This window comes from Pan troglodytes, chromosome Y (genome assembly GCF_028858775.2).
Source record: "Pan troglodytes isolate AG18354 chromosome Y, NHGRI_mPanTro3-v2.0_pri, whole genome shotgun sequence".
Lineage (NCBI taxonomy): Eukaryota > Metazoa > Chordata > Mammalia > Primates > Hominidae > Pan > Pan troglodytes.
In genome coordinates, this window is record NC_072422.2 from 10696717 (window position 1) to 10719503 (window position 22787).

At 38.8% G+C, this 22787-nt stretch overlaps 1 protein-coding gene across 1 annotated transcript; it reads right to left on the reverse strand.

Moving 5' to 3' along the window:
- Positions 1-19382: 19382 nt before the first annotated feature.
- LOC744070 (testis-specific chromodomain protein Y 1) lies at positions 19383-21829 on the reverse strand. Its single transcript, XM_003949242.5, is given in 3 exon segments — positions 19383-19545; positions 19548-19578; positions 20014-21829. Coding segments are annotated over 3 exon segments (1728 nt in total). The 5' UTR covers positions 21609-21829; the 3' UTR covers positions 19383-19443.
- Positions 21830-22787: the final 958 nt, after the last annotated feature.

Sequence of the window (22787 nt, forward strand, 5' to 3'; positions counted from 1 at the left end):
GTCCAAAAACTTGAGGAACGTGCACACAAAGTGAAGTTAGCACTGAAGTTTAAGAAGGAAATTAAAATGGCTCTCCACGGTGGAAACCCAATTTGGTTGCCCAGTGTCACCCTGGTGTTTCGGGTCCTCATGTACTGGGACATGGAAGAATGTGATGATTGATCTCGGAAAAAGCATTACTCAGCTTGGCTTTGGACTTTTGCTTGGGACAAAACAAGTGCTGATGTGAAAGCTTGGCTCACGACCTCTACTCATGACTAATCAGAGGCTGACGTGATGATTCATACCACTTCAGGTTATATTCCAAAGCATGTCCAGAAAAGTGCCCACTAAAATTTATTGTTGCCCACCGTGTACTTTCCTCACCCAAAAAAAAAAAAAAGCCACTAATTTTGGAAGTCCATTGCTTATACAAAAGACAAGGGTGTTTTCTTGTTGTTCTTGTTTTTCAATCAGTCTCTTTGTGAGCATATATTTGTGCACAAAGAACAAAGTTCTGTCTATGTCAGACTGTGTTTCTTCATGTGAGTGGGCTGAAGGTTTGTGTGAGTTTACTAATATGTGTCTGTAGCCTATTTTTCAGTAAGCTGGATCTTTGTTCCTAGAAGTTATACCTAGGGTCCCCCCAATTACCTAACTTTTCCCTGCTGTTAGGGAGAGACCAACCCTACTACCTAACTAACTGCTGTTAGACAGAATTGATCTTTCTAGCTACCGCCTGCTAGGGAGGGGGGTTGTGCAATGAAACGCAACAGCTGGAGCTCTGCCTGAGGTCAGGATAAGGTTTCACAGAAACACGGTGTTTTCATAAGTGGTTTCATTTCCAGTACCATTTGGAATTTGATTTCATAGGAAGAAAAAATTGGGTTATAAAAATATGTGTTTTAAAATGAGATGAGCTGAGGCAATAAACAGCTTAAAAATTCTGAGGCTGCTGACATGCCCCGAAAACTGAGGGCTACAATTATGTCAGAGAATTGTAGATGCATAGGGCTTGGCTTTGCTTAGCGTCCTTAGTCTTATCCCCATAAAGACAAACACCCCTTAACTATGAGTCCACACTACACTTTCATTACCTGGCACGATTTGTAGAATAATTGCCCAGAAGAAAATATTGTTACATACTTTAAAATGTTAACCTTCTTTATGTTTTCTACTTAGCTGTAGGTGGAGATTTCTGACTGGCTCACAGAAATTAACAGGGTTAGTTTAAACTACAGGCAAATTCTAAAGACAACTAATGAGACTAGAAGACAATGGCCAATGTAAGATTTGAAACAATTTTTTCTATTTTCCTTGTTCATTTCTGTAAAGAACAAATATAATAGGTCTGGGTTGACAGCAAAATGGTCTATAATTTAATAGTTAAAATAACTATTGGCATAAACTGTGGGCCAAATAATTGCTCTTAAATAGGCTTTGTACATTGGTTTTGATGAAACTTTTCTTCATGAGGAACCTCTGATAAAACCTCTTAAAACCAAGCACAACCATGGGTTTTACTTCCAAATACTGATGTGTTGCAGGAAATTAGGGACCCCAAGCAGAGGGACCTGCTGAAGCTGTGGTAGAAGAACATAAATTGTGAGGGTTTCATGGACATTTATTAGTTCCCCAAATTAATACTCTCATAATTTCCTATGTCTGCCTTTACTTTGATCTCTTAATCCTATCATCTTCGTAAGCTGAGGTTGTATGTCACCTCAGGACCCTGTGATGGTTGTGTTAACTGCACAAATTGTTTGTAAAGCATGTGTGTTTGAACAATATGAAATCTGGGCCTTTGAAAAAGGAACAGGATAACAGTGATGTTCAGGGAACATTGGAGATAACCATTAGGTCTGACTGATTGGGAGCTGGGCAGGACAGAACCATATTTGTCTTATTGCCAAAAACAGGTAAGATAAATATCACTGAATTATTTCCCCAGTAAGGAATATTAGTAATTAATAGCCCTGATAAAAGAATGCATTCCCAAGAGGAGGCCTCTAAAATGGCCGCTCTAGGGGTGTCTGCCTTATGCAGTTGCGGGTAAGGGATGAAACACACCCTGGCCTCCTGCAGCACCCCCAGGATTGCTAGGATTAGGAAATCCCAGCCTGGTGAATTCTAGTAAGACCGGTTCTCTGCTCTGGAACCCTGTTAAGGTGTTTATCATGACACTGCATGCACAGCAGGACATGGAACTTCATTAGCAATTCTAGGTTCACCCTGACGTTCTGATTTTGCCCTGAACTTCTGCCTTGTGATCTTTCATTGCCCTCTGAAGCATGTGCTCTCTGTCTCCCACACCGTATTTGTACACTCCCTCCCCTTTGAAAATTGCTAATAAAACTCGCTGGTTTTTGGCTTAGGGGGCATCACGGAACCTGCTGACATGTGATGTCTCCCCCGGACACACAGCTTTAAAATTTCTTTCTTTTTTTTCTAACCTATCCTTTTATTTCTCAGACTGGCTGACACTTATGGAAAATAGAAAAGAACTGAGGTTGAAATATCAGGGGCTGGTTCCCTAATACCTATGAGTTGGTTAAACTTTTTCCTTCTTGAGGTCCAAGCAAACGGGATTTCTGGGCATGTTAAAAAATGACCTTCTTTGATATTTGGGGTTTTGTAAAGACTGTTGCAGGGTCTAAAATGGCCTTTGTTTTATAGCTTATTTATAATGACTTCTAGCCCTTTTCTACCTTCTGGTTTGGGAAATAATGCCTCTGGTCAGAAAAAAAAAAAAATAGTGCTATCCTTAAGGTAAATACAGATGCATACAGTGGTTGAAGTCCAGCAACATTTCTCTGGACATCCCATGCTTCTTAGTTAATATTAGTTTCCACTTAGTGGAGACAAAGAGTTTATCCTGCAGCCATTCATATGGAGGCTTCTATATAGGCCAAAATATCTCTACCTAGTAATAAAGTGGGACTTTCAGGAATTATTAAATTGGTATGGCTAAATAGAAGGTTGTTTCAACTATAACTAATGGGCTGAGAAAATATTCTATAAAGGACTTTTGCTGACACATCCATCATTGTCACATTATGGGAGGAGAGAAAGCCTAGATTGAAAAGCAGAACAAAGACACCTGCTCCAATTTTGAGAAGGAAGTCTACTATCCTCCCTTCTTCCACCTTCAGAATCACCCAAGGATTTTGAAAAGTTTGGAACCCAAAGACTATGGCAGCTGTTAGAGCTGGGGAATTGATCTCCAGGAACTCTCAGTCTTGCTGGACCATTTGTGAGACTGGTCCTGGACTTAGTGGTGTATGTATGCCTCATTAATCAGCACACCCTTCAGTGGTCACCACCACTGGTTGGAGAGTGTTGAGGTGGCTTTCTATTATTTTCTCAGCATTTGTTGGGAAAGTGTCCTGTCTTGCCACACTGATAGCAGTTAGCAGGTGCCACTCAGGGACTTGGATTTTTACAAAACTGTATTGCAGTAGCTAGAGTCTCTGTTCTTCTCTTGTCTTTACTCTTCTTCTTTTATGCCTCCTCATGTTTCCTATTGTAAAATCTGAAGTACCCACATTCAGGAGGCTCTTTACAGTGTTACTGAGGTGAGAAAGCTAGCTTGAGTTAGGGAGGCAGCAAGGAAAGGGTCCCTGGAAAACCACCGTTCTGCAGGTTCATTTCTCATTTACATGTAACACATAAGCAGCCTTAAAAAAAATCAGTCTGCAGACACCAACAAGATAACTAACACAGAGCGTTGTATCTCAAGATCCGATTGTCACAGACAGAAGAAGCTTCAGTCCATTCAGAGGAAAGACTTGTGCAAAACCCTGGCTCATTGTGATAAGAGAACCAGCCATGGCTCAAAAATACCCTTGTATTTGTGTAATCGGTTGGCTCCCAGGAAGTAGTTTCTTGTCCATTTTTTTGGCATAAACACAGTGTGTCCTGGTGGCTACTGGTTGGCACATTTGTTTCCTTTTGGACTGTGAGCCCAGCCTTTATAAATTACTGTTTTAGTCCCTGATTAAGCCTGGGCCAAATTTTTGAGCCAAGCTTTTACGTCAGCTCCTGATAGGTCATGGGATGAGCTGAGCAGCAGCTATAAATTATGACTACACCTGCTGATTATTTCTAGGCAGATTTCTTGGGTTAAGCTTTCGAACTATTCTCAGGCCAAGACCCTGAGCCAAGTTAAATTGCATGGTCTTCAAAGCAGCCCACGGACTAAAAACATTTCTTTCTCTTGCTAGTTTGTAATAACCCTGAACCCCAACCTCATAGTGGGAAACACATTTGAGTCCTTCTTTTGATTGGCAGAGAGCTTTCTTCTTGTGCTTTTTTTTTCTTTAATCTCAACTTTGTTTCTCAGCTTCTTCTTTTTTTTTTTTTTTACTAAAGGAAAGATCTTTGGGTATAATTACAGACAAAGGGATACTGTCACATCTTGGTGCATTGGTGAGACTGCAACATATATCGGTGCATTGGTGAGACTATACATATGTTTCTGCATGGGCTGTGAAGGAAACAATTCATCAGAATGGTAAAAATGGACTTTAAACTTCCAAATTCATTTCAAAAATGTCTTGTTTACTTCAAGACATTTTATTCATAAAGAGCCTGGCAGTCACATGAGATTTAGAGGAGATCCCAGGGAAACTAAAAGTTTCAGCTTGTGGCTACATCTCAGTGTTATCTGATTATCGTTAGACTAATTCTCGTCTGTGACAACTCATCAGGCTATTAACACAAGGACTTCCCATTTTTATCTATTGAATGTAAAATTTTTCTTTTCACAGCTATAACGTCTTTCATATTTTTTTCTATGCAGTGTTGTGGGTGTTTTTACAGCCTAGGTATACTAGGTATACAGGTTTACTTAAGACAGTTACTCCTTGTCTCAGTAGTTAGTAGTGTAATTTAAAAAGGTTTGTTTTTGTGATTTCTGTGAAACAAGGGGAATTCAAGATTTCACTATAAATTGTTACCTATAAAAGGGCTTTCTGTCCCTCAATAATAGATAATCATGGCACTGTATGGGAGAGATTTGACTGCAAGTAAATACTCTTTCGTTTATCTGGAATTTTTTACAAAGATATTATTTTCCTTCACATAAAATTTACATCACGAAACAAGTTAATTTTTGCCTGTTGGGGGGCATTTAGTGGAGACAACCTATCTAACCCAAAATCTCTCTTTCTAACTTTTGAATAAAGAGAATTTTGTGTCAGAAATGTTAACCTAGCATTTCTAACCTTACATCACTCCCTAGTGAAATGAGATTTCTTTTCTACCTGGAGCCTTGTGAATCCATTGTCCAAAACTTACAGTTTTGAAATTCTTTTCCCATTTACATTCTGCCATCAGTGATTAGCCCCCATGTCCTATCTTTAAACAGGCAGCCTCCACTATTAATTATAGGGAGAAAAACAATGTTAAAGAGCAGATTTTAGCCTCTTTGCTTTCCCCGTCTAATGAAGGGCCATTCAGCCATTCAGTTTCTACAGTTTTGAGCCACCTGTTCTGCATTGCAATAATTTCGGATTTAAAATGTTTGAAAGTCAATCTGTCTCATTCTCTGAGATTCTGATATTTCACTGGGAACATAGTTACGAAAGCCAAAGTTAGTATGAAGACACTTCCTCTATTAAAATGTCTAGAACAAATTTTACTACTACATAACATTTGCAAGGCCTCTGGGGTAACTTTCAAGCCTTTGGGGTTCAGTGGGTCTAGGACAAAAGGAGGGCAGAAAGCTACAGCTTTGCACAGGTGAGTGTGGCTAGTGCTTCTGACTAGCTCCTCCAGATATATGTGTAAAGGCTATGCTTGCATTTCTGAGCAGCACCTATTACCGTTTTGGGGGCACAGATGAGACAAAGGAGAAAGATGAAAAAGGATACTGTAACACTTTCTATTTATCCTGGGTAACACCAAAAGGAGGAAGTCATCTGAATGACACCTTGTTTACCCTCTGTCTCTAGATGGCAGCAAAGCATCTGTAGACTGCACTCCCCTTGAGTGCACTTGGAAGCACTGGGACTCCATTGACCCTGAGTCTCTAAATTTATAAACAATAATAATGATATTCAACTGGCAACAAGGTGGCCATGGGGCCATGTTCCTGATAGAAGGACAGGCCTTCTCAAAGAAGCATAATTTCAATAATGTCTAACAACTAGATCTTTTTGCTCTTCAAAACAACCCTAGATTTTGTAAACATTGTAAAATTACCCCTGTGCCTTTGGGAACCATACAAGGTAAGTCTACAATACATAATTTTCCAAAGTCAAAGAGAGAAATCTCTAGAGAACTGTCAAATGCAATTTCTGAGTGCCCTATCTGACCCCTTTAACTGGGACTCAGAATAGTTGTATAAAAACACCTCTTGTTGTGCAAGCCCAGGAAACGTCCAACTTTACTGGTGCCCCTATAACAAATGCACAATGAATATGGTGCTACTAAGGTTTAAATTTCCTTCTCATTGCAGTAAACTTATATACATAAAGCTAGACTTAAGACAGTTCCCTGATGAACCTGATAGACATGCACAGGCTTTCCAACATTTAAGTCAGCTGTTTCCTCTTATGTGCAGAAATGCAGTGCAACTTTTAAGCCACATTTCAACTACTGCTGAAAAACAGGCAGCACTACAGACAGCAAAGGAATTTGAAGATGAACAACGGACATCCTATAGTCAGTCAAAAAATAAACAGAAGCGAAAGATGAAAATGGATGAGTAAAGAAGACAGAATTACTATTTCCAATAGAAAGAAAAACAGTGGTGTTTGAAAACCCCAAATGAAGCCTTGGTAAACCTACAGATGAATAGAAAAGAAAAACACTTTCTACTGTGCATATTAGCAGGCTTCGACAGAACCAGAACAAAACTTCTTAATTACTCTGAACTGTTCTTGTTGAAATCACAAACTAGAAAAAAACTCACAGATTCTTTGGAATGGCTGAGAGAAGCTTTAGCAATACATCTGTCTCCATCTCCTAATTCAATCAAGGGATACACAATTTTAAAATACTACTTTATTTCTCAGCCATCCTCTAATATCAGAACAAAACTACAGAAGCAGGCTGTGGGATCAGATAGCACTTTGGAAAACTTTCTGGGGTGGCTTTTTTTATCTTTTAAAACAAGTACTGGGAAGAGGAGACCTAGAAAGAAGATGGGAGTCACAAGAGAATGAAAGGGGCATTACTGGCCACTTCACAGGCCTACAAGATCCAGAATCTCCAAGATGCACCTGCTGATTTCTACTAGTGTGACAAGCTAGGACACTTTCAAATGAATTGCTCAGGCAGAAAAAGAATATATGTCAACTTTGTCCAGCCTGTGGGGGAGACCAGTGAAAGTAGAAGTGTTCCCAGAGCCATAGGTCACCAGGTCCAGTGTGTATTTCCCAGATTGTTCAGCAGGAATAATGGTTCCCAAGCTCTACAAGCCATTGTGATCTACAGGATTCAAGTAATTCTGGAGGTAAAATGGAAATTAAACAACAACAACAACAACAACAACAACAACAACATTTTTCTAAATTCTAGAGCCTGTTTCTCTCTTCTTCTCTCCAATCCAGGGTTCTCCTCCTCCAATAGTGAAGAGAGTTTGCTAGCTTGCCTTCTATAGACAGAAAGAGAAATGTTTCCAGAAATTTCTCAGCCCACTGAACAGTGCTTCATTTCCACATAAGATAAAAAGCAGCCTGGAAAGAAACATTCAAGCAGCAGACACCAATAAATGAACTAGAACAGAAAGTTGTGTCTGAAGATACGACTGCAGTTGCACAAATGAAAGAACCTCCAGCTCACTCAGAAACTTGCAGAAACTTCAAGATTACTCAAATGGGAAAACAAGGCCTGAAATAGAAAAGCATTTGTCCATTTTATAATCAGTGGACTTCCAGAAATATTTCTTTTCCTCTGGTGAACATAAAGAGAGTGGGAGAGTGGGAGGAAGTGCCTTCCAGGGAACAATTTTCTTTTCTTCTTGGATTGTGACCCCCACCTCTATGAATCATTACTTCAGCCTCAGATTAGTTCTGGACAAAATCCTAGGTGACAGGTCCACTTCAGCATCTGAAGGGTTGTCTAAACTGAGTATCCCCTATGAATATTCACTTTAGCCACTAAGTACTGGACCAAAGTCTCAGGCTAAGCTTTCTGATTGGGCTGGGATCGAAGGCCCCAGGTCGAACTACGTCACACATTTTTTAAGACAGCCCACAGACAAAGTGCATTTCTTGCCATTCACAACACACAAAAACCCTAATCCAAGTTTCATATTGGTTAACCCATTTTGACCACATCACTGCTGGCATCGAGCTTTTTTATTTCACTTACTAAACTTTCTCTTCAACCTTAGTGCTCTTTAGCCTTCTTAAAATGTGTCTGGGATCTTTATTCTTCTAAAACATAGAAAAGAAACCTCCAGTATTACCTTAGATAAGTAGAGACTGTTATGTGTTTGTGTACTGGTGAGCTAACAATAATAGCAAGATTGTGATGGGCTCCCTGGGAATGCACTAACGCTCTGCTAAACTATCCGACAAAAATTAAAAATAAAAAGACTATTGGGTCTCAAACTCTAAAGCTCAGCTCTCTCAGACTTCAGTACAGTAGCTGGATCTGCTCTTATCAGAAGAGACCAATGTACAAGGTCATGAAACAATTCAGCCCATTTTTCTTAACAGTTAAGAATATTCTTGGGCAGTACTTGATTTTTCAGATGGCAGGTACCTCAGTACGGAGAAGTAGCTCGTCTTTTATACCACCTCATAGAAGAAACTAAAGCAGATAAAACTCATGTTTAACTTAATAACCTAGTACTCAAAAAAATTTAACCAGTGAAACAAACCTTACTTAAAGCAGAAGCCCTCGGTTTTTTTCATAGTAAAGCCACTTAATCTCCATGTATCAGAAATAGAGAAAGCAGATGTTGAAATTATGGATGAGGCTCGAGGTCCAGATCAACATCCAGTGGTTTACCTAAGGAAGAAATTTAGCTTGGTTTCTAAAAAAAAAAAGGGCAACTTACCGCTGAGCAGCTGCATCAGTGATATTGTTGGTGCCAGAAACCATCAGGTTAGCCATGAAAATGACATATCTGTTTCTACACCACATAGCATAGCAGTACTGTGTTTCCATAAAAAAGTCTCTTGCGAACTGACACTCACGTCCTTAAATATCAAGCTTTGCTACTGAAGGGATCTGCAGCCCATTTGAAAGCCTGTACCTGCCTGAACCCAGCGGCTTTCTATCAGGGGAAAGTTGAGCTGTTGAACCTGATTGTGAACATATAGTGGTGTAAACCAGTGAAACAAATAATAGACACTTCTCTTGATATTCTCTGTAAAGTTAAATTAATGAAATCACTCTTAGAAAGCAATCAGATTAATTCAAAATGGAGATTTATGCTATACATGTATTCAAGATGCTCATGATTTTCTCCTCATAAATCTTGCTTCCTTGAGAATGTTTTTTCTTTCAGTCGACTAAGTTACCTTTCTCCACTCTATCTTGACACTTTTGGTGAATGCATAAAAGGTTCTTGGATAAAAGCTGATGGTCAGGGACATCTTGAGGCTAAGAGAAGAGACACCACCAATCATCTTTTATGAGAAATCTGCATTTCTTATGCAGCTCTTGGAATCAGAAGTGACTAATACCTCTGAAAATGAAAGGCTGTCTCTTCCAGCTCTGCTTTTGTTGTTGTTGTTGTTTTTTGTTTTTTTGTTTTTTTTTTTTTTCAGGCGTGGTCTCACTCTGTTACCAGGCGGGAGTGCAGCAGTACACCCTTGAATCATTGCAACTTCTGCCTCCTGGGTTCAAACGGCTCTGCTTTCCTCAGCCCCCGATTAGATGAGACTAAAAGTGCACACAAACATGCCCAGCTAATTTCTGTATTTTTAGTAGAGATGGGGTTTCACCATTTTGGCCATGATCTCTTGACTTCTTGATCCACAAACATGGGCCCCCCAAAGTGCTGGGATTACAGGTGTGAGTCACCATGCCCAGCATCAGGGAGGCTTTTCTTATTAGGCCCTGGAAACTATTCATAGCCCATTTCTTAAAGGGCCACAGCAAGAGGTCAATAATCCAATTGGAAAATTAGTAAAATAAAATTTTATAACTCCTGGAACTTCTGTTTTCTCTGTGTTTACATATGTGTTATGTATATATTTTAAAAATCTAATTAATTAACTTAGTGAAGAATAGGTAGTTGAACTAAATATTTTGCTTCCAAAGAAATGAAGGCTGTTGTACTTCTCAGTTCATGTGACTTTAACTTATGAAAAACGAAAGCCACTGAAGGCCTGAAGATGTTTAAAAATAACCACTCCTTTAACTATGCTGTAATAAATCATACTTTACCTGCACCCAGCCCGTAATTTTATAAACTCACCAGGTTTTACAGTCAAGTTATTAATTGTTAAAAGATATTACTATAATGTGTAATTGAGAATACTGTATATAAATTTAATTGCTAGGTGTGGTAGAAGAGTAAAATATGTTTGTAGTGAGAATAAATTATAGAAAGGCATGGAAATGTACATTTTGCCTAGAGTTAAAGAATTTTCTTTAATTAACTAAAATAAAGCTGTTTACACAAACTGTGAAAAATACTGCAAAAAATTAATCTTTCAAAAGAAAACTCTGTGAACCTAGTAACTAGATTGAAAAGGGTATTATGTTTATTTCTGCCATTAAGCATTGAAGTGAAAACACAACAAAAATTTCTTGAAACATTAATCTTCTCTTTAGCAAATTTGTAAAAGGTTGTTAAAATGTTGTAATAAGTTTGTGAAAATCCCACTTCTTTGTCAAACTTTCTAAGGTTAAAATAATTTTACATAAGGTTTCATTAAGCTTAGGGTTAACATTAGGAGACAACTACAAGGGGAAAATTTGTCCTTCTGAAAGAGATTATCATGTAATATTGAAGACTGATAAAAGTGTTTCTGCCCTTTCAAACATTTCTACCAACTGTATTTTGGCAAAACAAATGATTTATGGAAATCTGGAATTGGATTTCATAACATTAAGTGTCTTAATCCTCTAAAATATTTGGCAGGCTTCCCAGAATAAAATTTTAACTTCAAGGATGTATTTTCTGAACCCTATATTTTGGATGCCTCAGAGAGCCCCTGGGGCATAAAAGAAAAAGTTAAACAGGATTATAAAACACATTTAAATACATGTGATTTTGATGGTAATATTTTTTTTTTTCAGAATATATTTTAGTGGGTAACATTAACACAGGGCTCAAAACCACATGAGGTTTTTAATGTTCTTAATATCTGAATACGTGCTACCATTTTTATTTAAAGTTATTATGTTAAGCTATTGTAAACCACGGAAGTAACCAAATGTCTTTGCCTATGCTGTTTCTAACCACACTAGACATTTTGTCATTTACAGACATTTAATCTTCATCAAGAATAACGACTTATAATTAGCTGTAGAACTGTACCAGCTGTTCTCAACTGTAGGTTTTTTTTTTATAACAGGAAAATGTACAGAACTTAGGAATAGCTAAAATGCTTATAAATGTCAAGCAGGACAAATGTTAAAATAGACTAAACTAACAGAAGAATGAAGCAATCTCTTTACCTTTATTTTAGAACATTTCTAATTCTTGTTTTGTTTTTTAAAGTCAAGCGCACTTTCTTTTAAAGTAGCTACAGTTTTTAACACTGTCAATTGGTATACTCCTGTTAGCAAAACTTGAAACATGCTTTTTTCCTCTGTGCCTAGTTCCTCTAAAATTCGGAAAGTATGTGTGATTATTCTTAACTTACAACAATATAATTGTTTTACTCAGTGCAACAAAAATGTATTTTCATTTGCAACATAACCCAATAGAATAAGCTGGTTGATTTTCAAAGGCTTTGACTGGAAGAGTGTGCCTTCTTTAATGACTTACGTCTGACTTCTAGAACCAATTAAAGCCCCCTAAGAAACGCGGCCTTATACTTTGTTTACGCAGTCCCATTACAGGTTTTGTAATCTGCGGTAAGAGGAAAAAAAAAAAAAAAAAAAGCCACTTTCTATCAGGCCTAGGAACCACATGCACTTGGAATCTCAAAAAAATAGAGGAGTTTATCCAAATAATATGTATCTAAGGGTCAAACCTATAGTTGGACTCAGCTTTATAATGTCCTATTTAAGATTCCTTGTAGAATAGAGATTCATAAAAGCCCATGAGGAAAGCACATGTAAAGGTATTTCTCACAGCACTATAAAAATATTCTGGCTAAGTGTAGGACAAGTCTGTTTTGCCAACAACTAGCTTTTGTCATAATTCGTTCTTAACAAAAATTAGGACTAAAAAAAAAGATAGATGTCTCACAGCCTGTCACACCTCTATCACTAACTTCTCATCTCATACGTTGTTTTAAGATGTTCGTACAATATTAATTAACCTTTCTTTTTTTTTTTTTTCCTGTGAGCCAACTGGTCAGGTCCAGCTACTGTTCTTGGAAAACAGAAAGGTATGAGTAATAGATAAATCTAGAACAATATTCTAATTCTGGGAACTCATTCCACAAATATTTGCAGTTCATAAAAGAAAATAGGGTTTCTGTAACAGAATTTTTGTTTCAAAGGATCAAATCAAGAAAGCTAAATAAATCCAAGTCTCATGTAACAAAATCTTAACAGGTGTAAATATAGCCACAGTTATACGGGCACGTCAGCAGCCTTGAAGTATTTCAGCTGTTCTTTCTCTCCTTGTCTAGTTGTGATACGCTTTTTCTAATAATCCAAACTGGTTTCCTTTTTGTGCCTAAAGTCTATCACACTTTAAAACGTAATGCAGATAAAACCATGCATTAACAGGCCTTTCTTCTACAAACACTTAAACCAACCCTCCGTAGATTCTACATACTGTTTTCTACACAACACTCTTCTCCAGCAGAAAGTATCCAGAAAGACCAATGCCCAATCTCCTAAGAGAAGTTAGAGTTTTCATTTCTGAGGGAGGACAAAGACAACTTAGCCAGCTTTTCCCATGTAAACAGCAAGGAATGGGTTCCTGGAAGACCTCCAGTAAACAAGTAAGGGCCTGATTCCAACATAACATAATAACCAGACCAAAAAACACGTGTGTGTACCAGTAAGAGATTTAACACAGAAGATTGTGCCTGACAGCATGGCTGCAGCAACACAGAGAACAGAACCTTCAGTCCATTCAGATAAAATCTTGTACAAACCTCCCACTCATTCAGATGGGGAACCAATGCCTGGCATAGGCTTGTTGTCTTCTGTATACTCAGAGGGCTTTCAGAAAATAAAATTGTTTTTTGTTTTGCTTTGTTTTGTTTTTTTTTGTGGGCATAAACGCAGTGGGATCTAGCGGGTATTGGATGAAATATTTATTTTTGTATTTCACTGGTTGCTCAACCCATATGAATCATCACTTCAGTCCCTGATTGGTCCAGAGCCAGCATCCCAGAGCAAGCTTTTACTTTAGGTCCTGTACCAAGCTAAGCAGTCTTTGCAAATTACCACCTCAGACTGCTCCCAGGCAAAGTGCCTGGGCTAAGCTGTCTAATAGGTCCTGGGCCAGGGCAAAGCTAAGTCACCCATTCTCCAAGACAGCTTGCAAACTAAGTATATATCTTTATTTTTTAGGCCATAAAAACCTTAAACCCCAGTGGACAACTTATTCAAGCTTCTATCTCTGCTGGCAGAGAGCTGCTTTTGCCACTTATTTAAGCTTTTGCTCCAAACAGTTTCCTTTGTCTACAGTCCTTAATCTTCTTAAATGTAAAATAAAAGACTCTTAGTGTAATCTCAAATGAAAGAAAGGCTGTTACGTCTTGGTGCATTGTTAAAAGAACAATATTATCTGAACCTATGACACATTTTTGCAGTTTTCTTTTGATGTCAGGGTCTGCTTGAGTAATAAACTTTTCTCTTAACATTAACTTTATCTTAACCCAATAGGGAGATAGGAACATGTGTTTCACTAAAGCCTCTCTCAGGATTTTAAAAAAGGCTCTATAATTTTTCTGTGGTTTTAACCTATTATGAATAGTTTAGAGTAATGATGAAGTTTTGTCCTGTTCACTTATAAGCCTTCCACTAGGCTCACTAATTTTTTTTTTCACTCCTCTATAGGATCAATACAATTCCAATCGAGTTTTCAGCACTCCCTCCTTTCCTATTACGAATAAGAATTCTGTTATCAGTTCAACTTTTTATATTCCTTTTCACCCTCCCTTTTTCAAGATTTTATAAAAGACATGTGGTTCATCCATGGATAACTCTGCTCTCTGTAAAGCTGCCTGCTTTAGGGCAACAGTTAGGGTTTGGTTTAGCAGTAATGTATCATCTATTCAGGTATGATTGAACATTTGAGTTAGATTTTGAAATATCTCTGTATATCCACCAGGGTCATCAGAGGACATCTGCTTATCTTTTTCATTTTTTTGTCTAAGTCCTTGCAATGAGAAGAAAACTTCTGCTATACTAGTATCACATCTATGGAGTATTTTCTACAGGGGCAACAGTGAGGTTTGGTTTTCCTTAGTGGCACAAGACAAGATGATGAAATGGCTATTGGAACTTCTAAATGAGGGTGGCAGGTATGACATTTAGAAGATACATTTGAGTGTTCCTCAGGGGCTTGTCTCTGACTTTAATGAATTATCTCTTTGAAACTTGCCTGTTATGACTGCCAAGAGGGCAGAGTCATTTTTACAATACTTAGAAAGATCTGGGTTGTCTCCCCAGTCAAAGTAAGGTTGTCCAAAAAAGGAAAAAAGATCATACTCTTTTCTTTGCCATCTGAAGAAAAGATATACCTGTTGAATAGTATTAAAGCGAACACTTCCCTCAGAAAGCTAGGCATGTCTGTCCTGGAGCTGGTAGGGCTGTCATGCCCTTGAGCAATAAATACATAAATAAGCCACTTTCATTTTTCAGAGTCTCACAGTCAATGAAATTTCTGTGTTTCAGAATGTAATCTAGAGAGGTGTGTACTGCAGACAGTTTGTGAAGTTTCTAAAGAAATATATAAAAAAATTTCCTATTCTCTTTTTCCCCCTTTTGAAATAGCCCTGACTGAATAAAAAGATACGATATTCCTTGTTTTTGCATTCCTCTTGTCTTTTCTAAGTCTGGTGACTGACATAGGTGTCCCCCATGGATGCAAGCTAAACCTTCACCCACAGTTCTAGAGGATCTAGGCAGCAGGACAAGTAACATTTTCCTGCACAGGCTTTAGCTCTCTACTGGTGACTCTTTGTTGATTTCTTAAGCCTACTCAACCCAGAAGATACCCAGAGTAACTTGGGAGCCTAAAAAAAAAAAAAAAAGATTATATAGTCATTGGATTCTAGCAAGACACTTGTATAGAGTAAGAATTTTAATACTATTTGTGGCTTCCCTTGCTATGGCCTAGAAAAAATACTGAAATTGCAGGAAATAAGATCGATTGAGTTGAAACATAAAATTCTCTGTTAGTTTAAATGTCAGTGCTGCTGGAGGAAGAAGGTGTGCCTCCAAACAAGTAAAGCTTGTATGGCTGGCTTTCATAAGACAGCACTTAGCTAAAATATGTCTCTCAAAGACACCTTCTTTCTGATTATTGAAAGTGGAAATTTTCTGTTTACTGATAGGGCACAGAGTTAGAGAGATATAACAGAGAGAGGAATTAAAATCCAAGGGTTTTGTGCAAAGTACTGACAAGGCTTCCCCAAGAGAAAAGCCTCATTTTACTAGGTTGCATTTTAAGATCTCAGATATTCCATGAAAATGCTGAATCCCAGGTTTATATAGTCCAAACTCAGAAAAGGAAGGTTAATGCTCTATCGCCTGTCCCCACAGTATGTGTCTCTGCAGAAAAAAGAAGATGTGTCTCACAAAGAAACTGTTTAGATATATATGGCTGTGCTCAGCTTTTTAAAGAGAAATAACCCGCCAAACAGGGAAAATTTATTTGAATGTATGCCATTCCCTACAGTGTCATGAATGTCTATCATCGGCGGACAAAAAGACCCTTATCAAATAAAAATTTTTAGACCACAATTTTGAATTCTTCCTCTTTTGAAAGAAAAAAAACACACAAAATAGCAACTCTTTGAATTATATTTCTACTGACTGACTTTTACCAGTAAGCTTGTATCTCCAGGTCTCAACATTGCATACAAAGAAGAAACAGGAGGGACATTAGCCACACAATGACAAAAAACAAATAAATAAAATGCCACAGAAAAGCCTGGAATTTTTGGTGACAACACTCTGATGGGCTGTCAGAAACTGGAGTTAGTTTTGAGGCCTTCACGTAACACCGTGGTATAGCCTTAACCAGAAATCTTCAATTAACTTAGATATCCTTTCAGTCCTATGTGACAGCTGGATCCACTCTGAAAGAAAACAGTTGGAACAGAGGCAACATTTTCAACAGCGGAGGGTGAAAGGAGACTGCCAATGTGTCTCCCAGAATCCCTTTCTCCTAAGTTTTGTAAGAATGGCAGGCAATCCATCGGATTTTACCTGGCACTGGCCCAGAGCTTTGTTTGCTCTTCAGAAATTAAAAAAAAGAAAAAAACAAATAACAAAAACAAACAAACAAAAACTGAGAACAAGCTGCAGATATGAAAGCAAATAGAGGACAAGCTGAAGATATGAATGTAAATAGTTTGGAATGGCACCCCTACTCACTTTTTTTTTTCTAATGGATTCTCTGTCACTTAAACTGGAGTCCAGTTGCATGATCTTGGCTAACTGCAAGCTCCATTTCCCGGGTTTATGCCGTTCTCCTGCCTTGGCCTACCAAGCAGCTGTCACTAAAGGTGCCCACCACCACACCCTGCTAATTTTTTGTATTTTTGGTAGACTTCATGAGGGCTTCACCATGTTAGCCAGGATGATCTCCATCTTGATCTCCTCCTGATCTTCCCGCATTGGCCACCCAAAGTGCTGCGATAACAGTCATGAGCCACCATGCCCAGCCCTTACTGACCTTTTTAATTAAGGCCTTTCCAAGTCCATGAACCAAAAACAAACCTTGCTGTCCCCCAGTGAACCACAATGTATCAGTCTCTCATTTTTAGGTGACACACAGATCTTTTTAATCTCAAGAAAATTAAAAATTAGGAATGCAAAAGGTGAGATGATAGTAAATGTTTAATATGTTAACTTCTGGTGGAGTAGAGTCAGTTGCCCACTTGAGAAAGAGTCTGATATTTTTATGGACTCAGAAGGAAGAAAAGGTACTAACTAGTTTTGAAGAAAGCACTTCTCGTCTTTTCTGGGTCCTTGTGCCTGGAACTATTAATGGCTGATGTCATGACTCAGCTTGGCTCAGGAACTTGGCCCTGAGCCACACAAGAGCTAAAGGGAAAGCATGGCCCAGGACCTTGGCCTGGGACCAGAGTCTTAAATGATAATTTACAGAAATTTGGCTCGGAGTCTGAAGCATGTTTAGTAATATAAGGTACCCTTTGTAACACATTGGAGTCCAATATGTACAAGTTCTAAAAAAGAGAGAGACTATTTCCTGGAAGCACTCTGGTTACACAAAAGACACAACATTTTAATGCGGGGTCTTGTTTGTTTGTTTTTTTTTTTTTTTATCTGAGTAGCTGTGGGCATGTCTTAAGCACACACACACACAAAGTTGGGCTTTAAAAAAAAAATTATTTGCTTGGGCCACAGGATTGTGCAGGATTCTTAAATCTGTGTCTGCAGACTGATATTTCAGGCTGTTTCTCTGCTTGCAGAAATTTTACCAATAATCCACCACAACTATGTAGCTTTTCTTTGTCAATACTATTGAAGACCTAGATAGTTTCTGGGAGTCAAAGGCACATTGTTTGAAGTTTCCTATGTGCAAGGCTTTTTGCCCTGTGAAACCACCCACATCTTTGTAAATACTGTAAAATTGTTCCTGCTTTCTTAGCAGTCATATCAGAAAAGCCCACAAGAAACAACTCCCAAACGTCAGAGAAACATTCTCCCTGGAAACACTCAAAACCACATTTGTTACCACAGGTTTTCTCATCTTCTTGATGCAGAGAATCTTTTAGTCACATCATCATCAGCTTTTCCAGTTTTTACATCCAACCTTCCATGTTCCTTACTATCCCTATAGGAAATGCCCAATGAATGAGGTGCCAGTAAAGTGCAAGTTTCTTTTTCATTACAGTACCTTAAACAAATAAAGTAAGACCTGGGGAAGTTTTCTGATACATCAATAAATATATAGAGCCTTTCTAATATCTAGCCCCTTTTTTGGTCTTAAATGGGAAGATGTTACCATATTGCTGAGCCAAAATCTTAACTGCTTCTGACAAATAGCCCTACAGTCAACAGAAAGATGCTGGGCCAAGACGCATTTCTTCTATAGCATGTCATAGTAAATAAAAAGCAGTCAAAAAGAGAAAGAGTGAAGAAAAGACAAGATGCTAATTTCCAGTAGAAAGAGAGACAGAGCCCTTTGAAAACCCTAATTTAAGTCATAGTGATCCCATAGATAAGAAAAAAAAGAAAAAAGGAAAAAGAAAGCAGGACATTGGCCCTTTAGATACCCCAGCTCTAAACCTTTCCCATGCCAGGGCTAGGATGACATCTTTGGGTCTTTGCATTTTCTGGCATTTCTTCTTTTGTGGATGCCACTGCATTCTTCAGTGCCTGCAGAAGAGAAAGCTTGTGGTATGCCTGGTTCATCTAAAGATTTGCAGGGAGCTGTCACCTGTACCAGCACCTGACCTGCTTACCTCATCACAGATAACAGGCAAAGCTGTGTGCAGTGGCTGGACTCAACCAACACTCACTCATGCATCTGCCTCCATTCTGTGCCTGGTGCATCCATAGCAAAATGAAACCTAAACCCATAGTTTCAGCTGAGTGCAGCCTGTAAGATGGGTTTGTAAAATTAGAAAAGCAGGCTCAAGGGAACCTTGCACAAAGGTGCCATCATCCACAGAGATTCTTGGCTGGTGAAGTGACACCCTAGAGATCTTGTGACAAAGATGACATTCATCACCAGTGGCCAGTGGATTATTCAATTATGCCTTATGTAATGGAGCCTCGATAAAAACCAACAAGACAGGATTCATAGAGCTTTTGCATAACTGAGCATGTACAGTGTTCTAGAAAATTGTGTGCTCATAAAAAGAGGCACTGATAATTGTAAAGGTCATACAAAGTGTAGGGGTGTTTGTTTTGAAAGATGTTTCTGCCTTTAATAATGTGTCCAGAATTTTGACTTATTAACTAGAACATACACTAAAGTAACCTAAATCTGCACATTCCACACATTAGAACCTGGAGATTTCTACCAAAATCATTCCATAATTCACTAATGTGGTGTAACAAGTTTTACTTTAGAGCGATAAAGTTTTCTTTTGTTAACTGGGTAAGAACTAGACATTTACAAAGGAAAAGAAAATCAAGTGATATCTCACCACCAATTCTGGTCATGTGTTCAGTTTAGGAGAATGATCGTCAGTGGATTTTGTGACATAAGTATTTATGCTAAAAGATAAGTCTCTTATAATTGTGTGTCTCTGAAGCGTTTGTGCCACTATAAAGCCAAGGGCACCATCTCTGATCGTTCTGTGTCTTTCTGGGAGGGAAGCTAAGGCTGCTTTATATCCCAATAGAGGTATTCTAGGATATAAAAATAAGAAAAAATCAACATTATTACAGGATTCTCTGTCATAAACATCTAATAAAACACAACTCTGGTCTTATACATAGTAGTAGCCATAGATACATATTAGAGCTTGCAAGAAGAGTCTAGTACCCAACAGTCTGTTTTTATATTTGGGCTTAGGTGTGCATAAAATAATCACATTTGGGCAAAGAAGCTGTTTTGTTACTCCTTGTAAAGCTACAGTGCTTAAAAATGATGTGATAATTTAAATACATAGCTTGGACATTTCCAGTTCTGTTTCCAAGCCTTAGCTATGGGTGAAATTGTTTTGGGCTATGAAGATGGACTAGGGCATCTTGCAACTCATGATGCATTTGGTGCCCCTTAGTTCTTGTGTCCTGAGCAGACAGACTGACAATTAAAACTCATCAATTTTATTTTCAACATACTTTAACATGGATTCTATCCCTTGGGCTGAGCTCCAGATCTTCCTCAGCACCTCACACTCTCTCTCATTGGCCTGTTCCAACTCCAGCTTAATATTACAGCGAACCAGGGCCTTACATTCTTCCAGTACAATTGGATTGTATGAGGCAAGCTCCTTAATTTGAATCGTAACCTCTTGGGTGAAAGTTCCCGTCAAAAATACCTGAGAGACCAGGCCTTTGGTGCATGCCTCCCGTGCTGTCAGCTTTCGCCCAGCAATTAACATTTCATTGGCAGATGCTTTACCCATCATTTTGGGGAATGTAATAGAAGAACAGCCATCTGGAGTCTGTCCAAAGGTCGTATAAGGGGTTTGGAACCAAGCCTTTTCATTAGCCCACACGAGATCACAAAGAGGCAGGATGGATGCACCTAGTCCAATGGCAGGGCCATTGACTGATACAACAATAGGCTTTTTAAATTGAATAAATGTTTTCACAAAGTTCTTGATGGTGTCCACCATTTCAAGGCTTGCTCTGTTTCTGTCATTCCTTAAGTGCTTCACAAAGTACCCAAAATCAAGACCGCAGCAAAAGACACTTCCAGCTGCACTGAACAGCACGAGCTTGCTGTCATCTGCAGCAGCGCTATTCAGAGCATTAACCATTTCTTTAATTACTTCTGTATTCAGTGCATTTTTTTCTGTCGATCTAGTTGATAGCACTATCTGGGTGAATCCATCCTCTTTCTTCACTACAATGTCTCTGTATGTGCTGGCACTTTCTGTTAGCCTTATGGTGAAGTGCATCTTCTTGATAAAAGGCTGGTCTCTGCTGTCATCAGTCATATTTCTTTGCCCACCTTTCACTCTTGGAACTGAGGTATGCATGTCTGTTGTCCCATTGGCTGCTAATGGGTCTATTAATACCACTATACCCTTTTGGGTAGCTGAACCTGTGGCCATGGAAGCAGTACCTGAGCCAGACATCTGCGACATTAGTGGGTGTATCTGAGTCTTGTTCTGTATTCCAGTCTGTTCTGCACCAGGACGTGACAAAGGGTCCCGGAGGAGTTTCCCTTCTGTCACCTTGAAGACCACCGTGTCCTGCTGATCTGCTGCAATAGGGTCCAGTTTCTCAAGCTTCTGAAAGCCACTCACAGTTTTCTTGTGGTCAAAGGGGCTGTCAGGTGCAAGGGTCTCGATAGTTGAATTTATTATCTCGATATTCTTTGTGTCGGAGAGAATTGAAGCTGCCTTTCTCCTAACGTTCTTGCTGGCAGCAAATAACTTGCGGTTTTTGGACCTGTGGTGTTTATCAGTCACTAGCGTTTTAGGAGAGTTCTTAGAATAGTTTGCTTTTGTAGATCTGGAAGTTCCTCTTCTGGCATTGTTTGAAAAAATTCTACTGGTTGTAGTCCATGTCAGTTTTTTCTGTTTTTCAGCCTGTCGTCTATTAAAATCATGTACACATTTTTCACACTTCATGAGGTGCTGCTCTGGTTCCCAAGTGTCATCCTGTTTGTCATAACCTTTCCACCGAACCAAATACTGTGTATTCCCCTTTTTATCCTGTCTTTTGTCAACAATAGCTTCAACCTCAAACTCCTGGGAAGCCATGAGGAAAGACACGGGATTGGAACAGTTGCTGTGCCACCTTTGTTTCAGTTGCTTCTCCACATAGACACTTCTTTCTGCCTCCAGCTCTTCACCAGGTTCTGTGTATGGATGAACCTCTTCTATTTTGTCACCACTGGTGTAGTGAAAATTGTGCGAAAGAGCAGCTATGCCATGTGCCTGAACCTCTCCACACTTACTGCCCGGTGGGACAGCTTGGGCTTTGTCTCATGGTGCATGACAGCTTGCTCAGTAGCCTCAGGTGAGAGTAGCTAAATCCACAGCCCCAACCCTCTGGTGTAGTACAGAAAGCTTTCTTCCTGCCTGTTACTCCTTTGTGTTTCTTTGTTTAATTGTGGTTGCTATGACGATTATATGGAACATTCTAACGTTATAACATTTTTAAAGTTACACTAGCTTACCTTCAGTAACATACAAAGCCTTTACTCCTGTATAATGTACCTCCATTATTTCACTTACTGAGTTCTCAAAATTATACCTTTATTGATTTTATGTCAAAAACACAAATTAGTGGTAGTTTTTTTATTAAATATATTTGTGTTTTAAGTTATGTGGGAACAAATTGTGGAGGTGCACATTGTTAATTGTTCTTTTTGTTTTGTTTTGTTTTGTTTTGTTATGGAGTCTCGCCCTGTCAACCAGGCTGGAGTGCAGTGGTGCAATCTCGGCTCACTACAAGCTCCGCCTCCCGGATTCACGCCATTCTCCTGTCTCAGCCTCGCAAGTAGCTGAGACTACAGGCACCTGCCACCTGGCCAGGTGAATTTTTTGTATTTTTAGTAGAGACGGGGTTTCACCGTGTTAGCCAGGATTGTCTCGATCTCCTGACCTCGTGATCCACGCACCTCAGCCTCCCAAAATGCTGGGATTACAGGCGTGAGCCACTGCGCCCGGCCAAATTTTTTATCTTACGTATTTGTTCATGTATTTATCTTTACGTTAATCTTTGTTTGTTCATACTGCTTTTGAGTGTCTGTCCATTCTACCCTGAAGTACTCCATAAGACATTTCTTAAAGGGTAGTCTACTTGTAAAAGGTGCCAGTTTTTATATGAGAATGTCATAATTTGTCCCTCACCTTTGATGGACAGTTTGGTGGGTCATAATGTTTAGGCTTGACAGTTTTTTCTGACATCACTTGCAATATATTAGGCTACCGCTT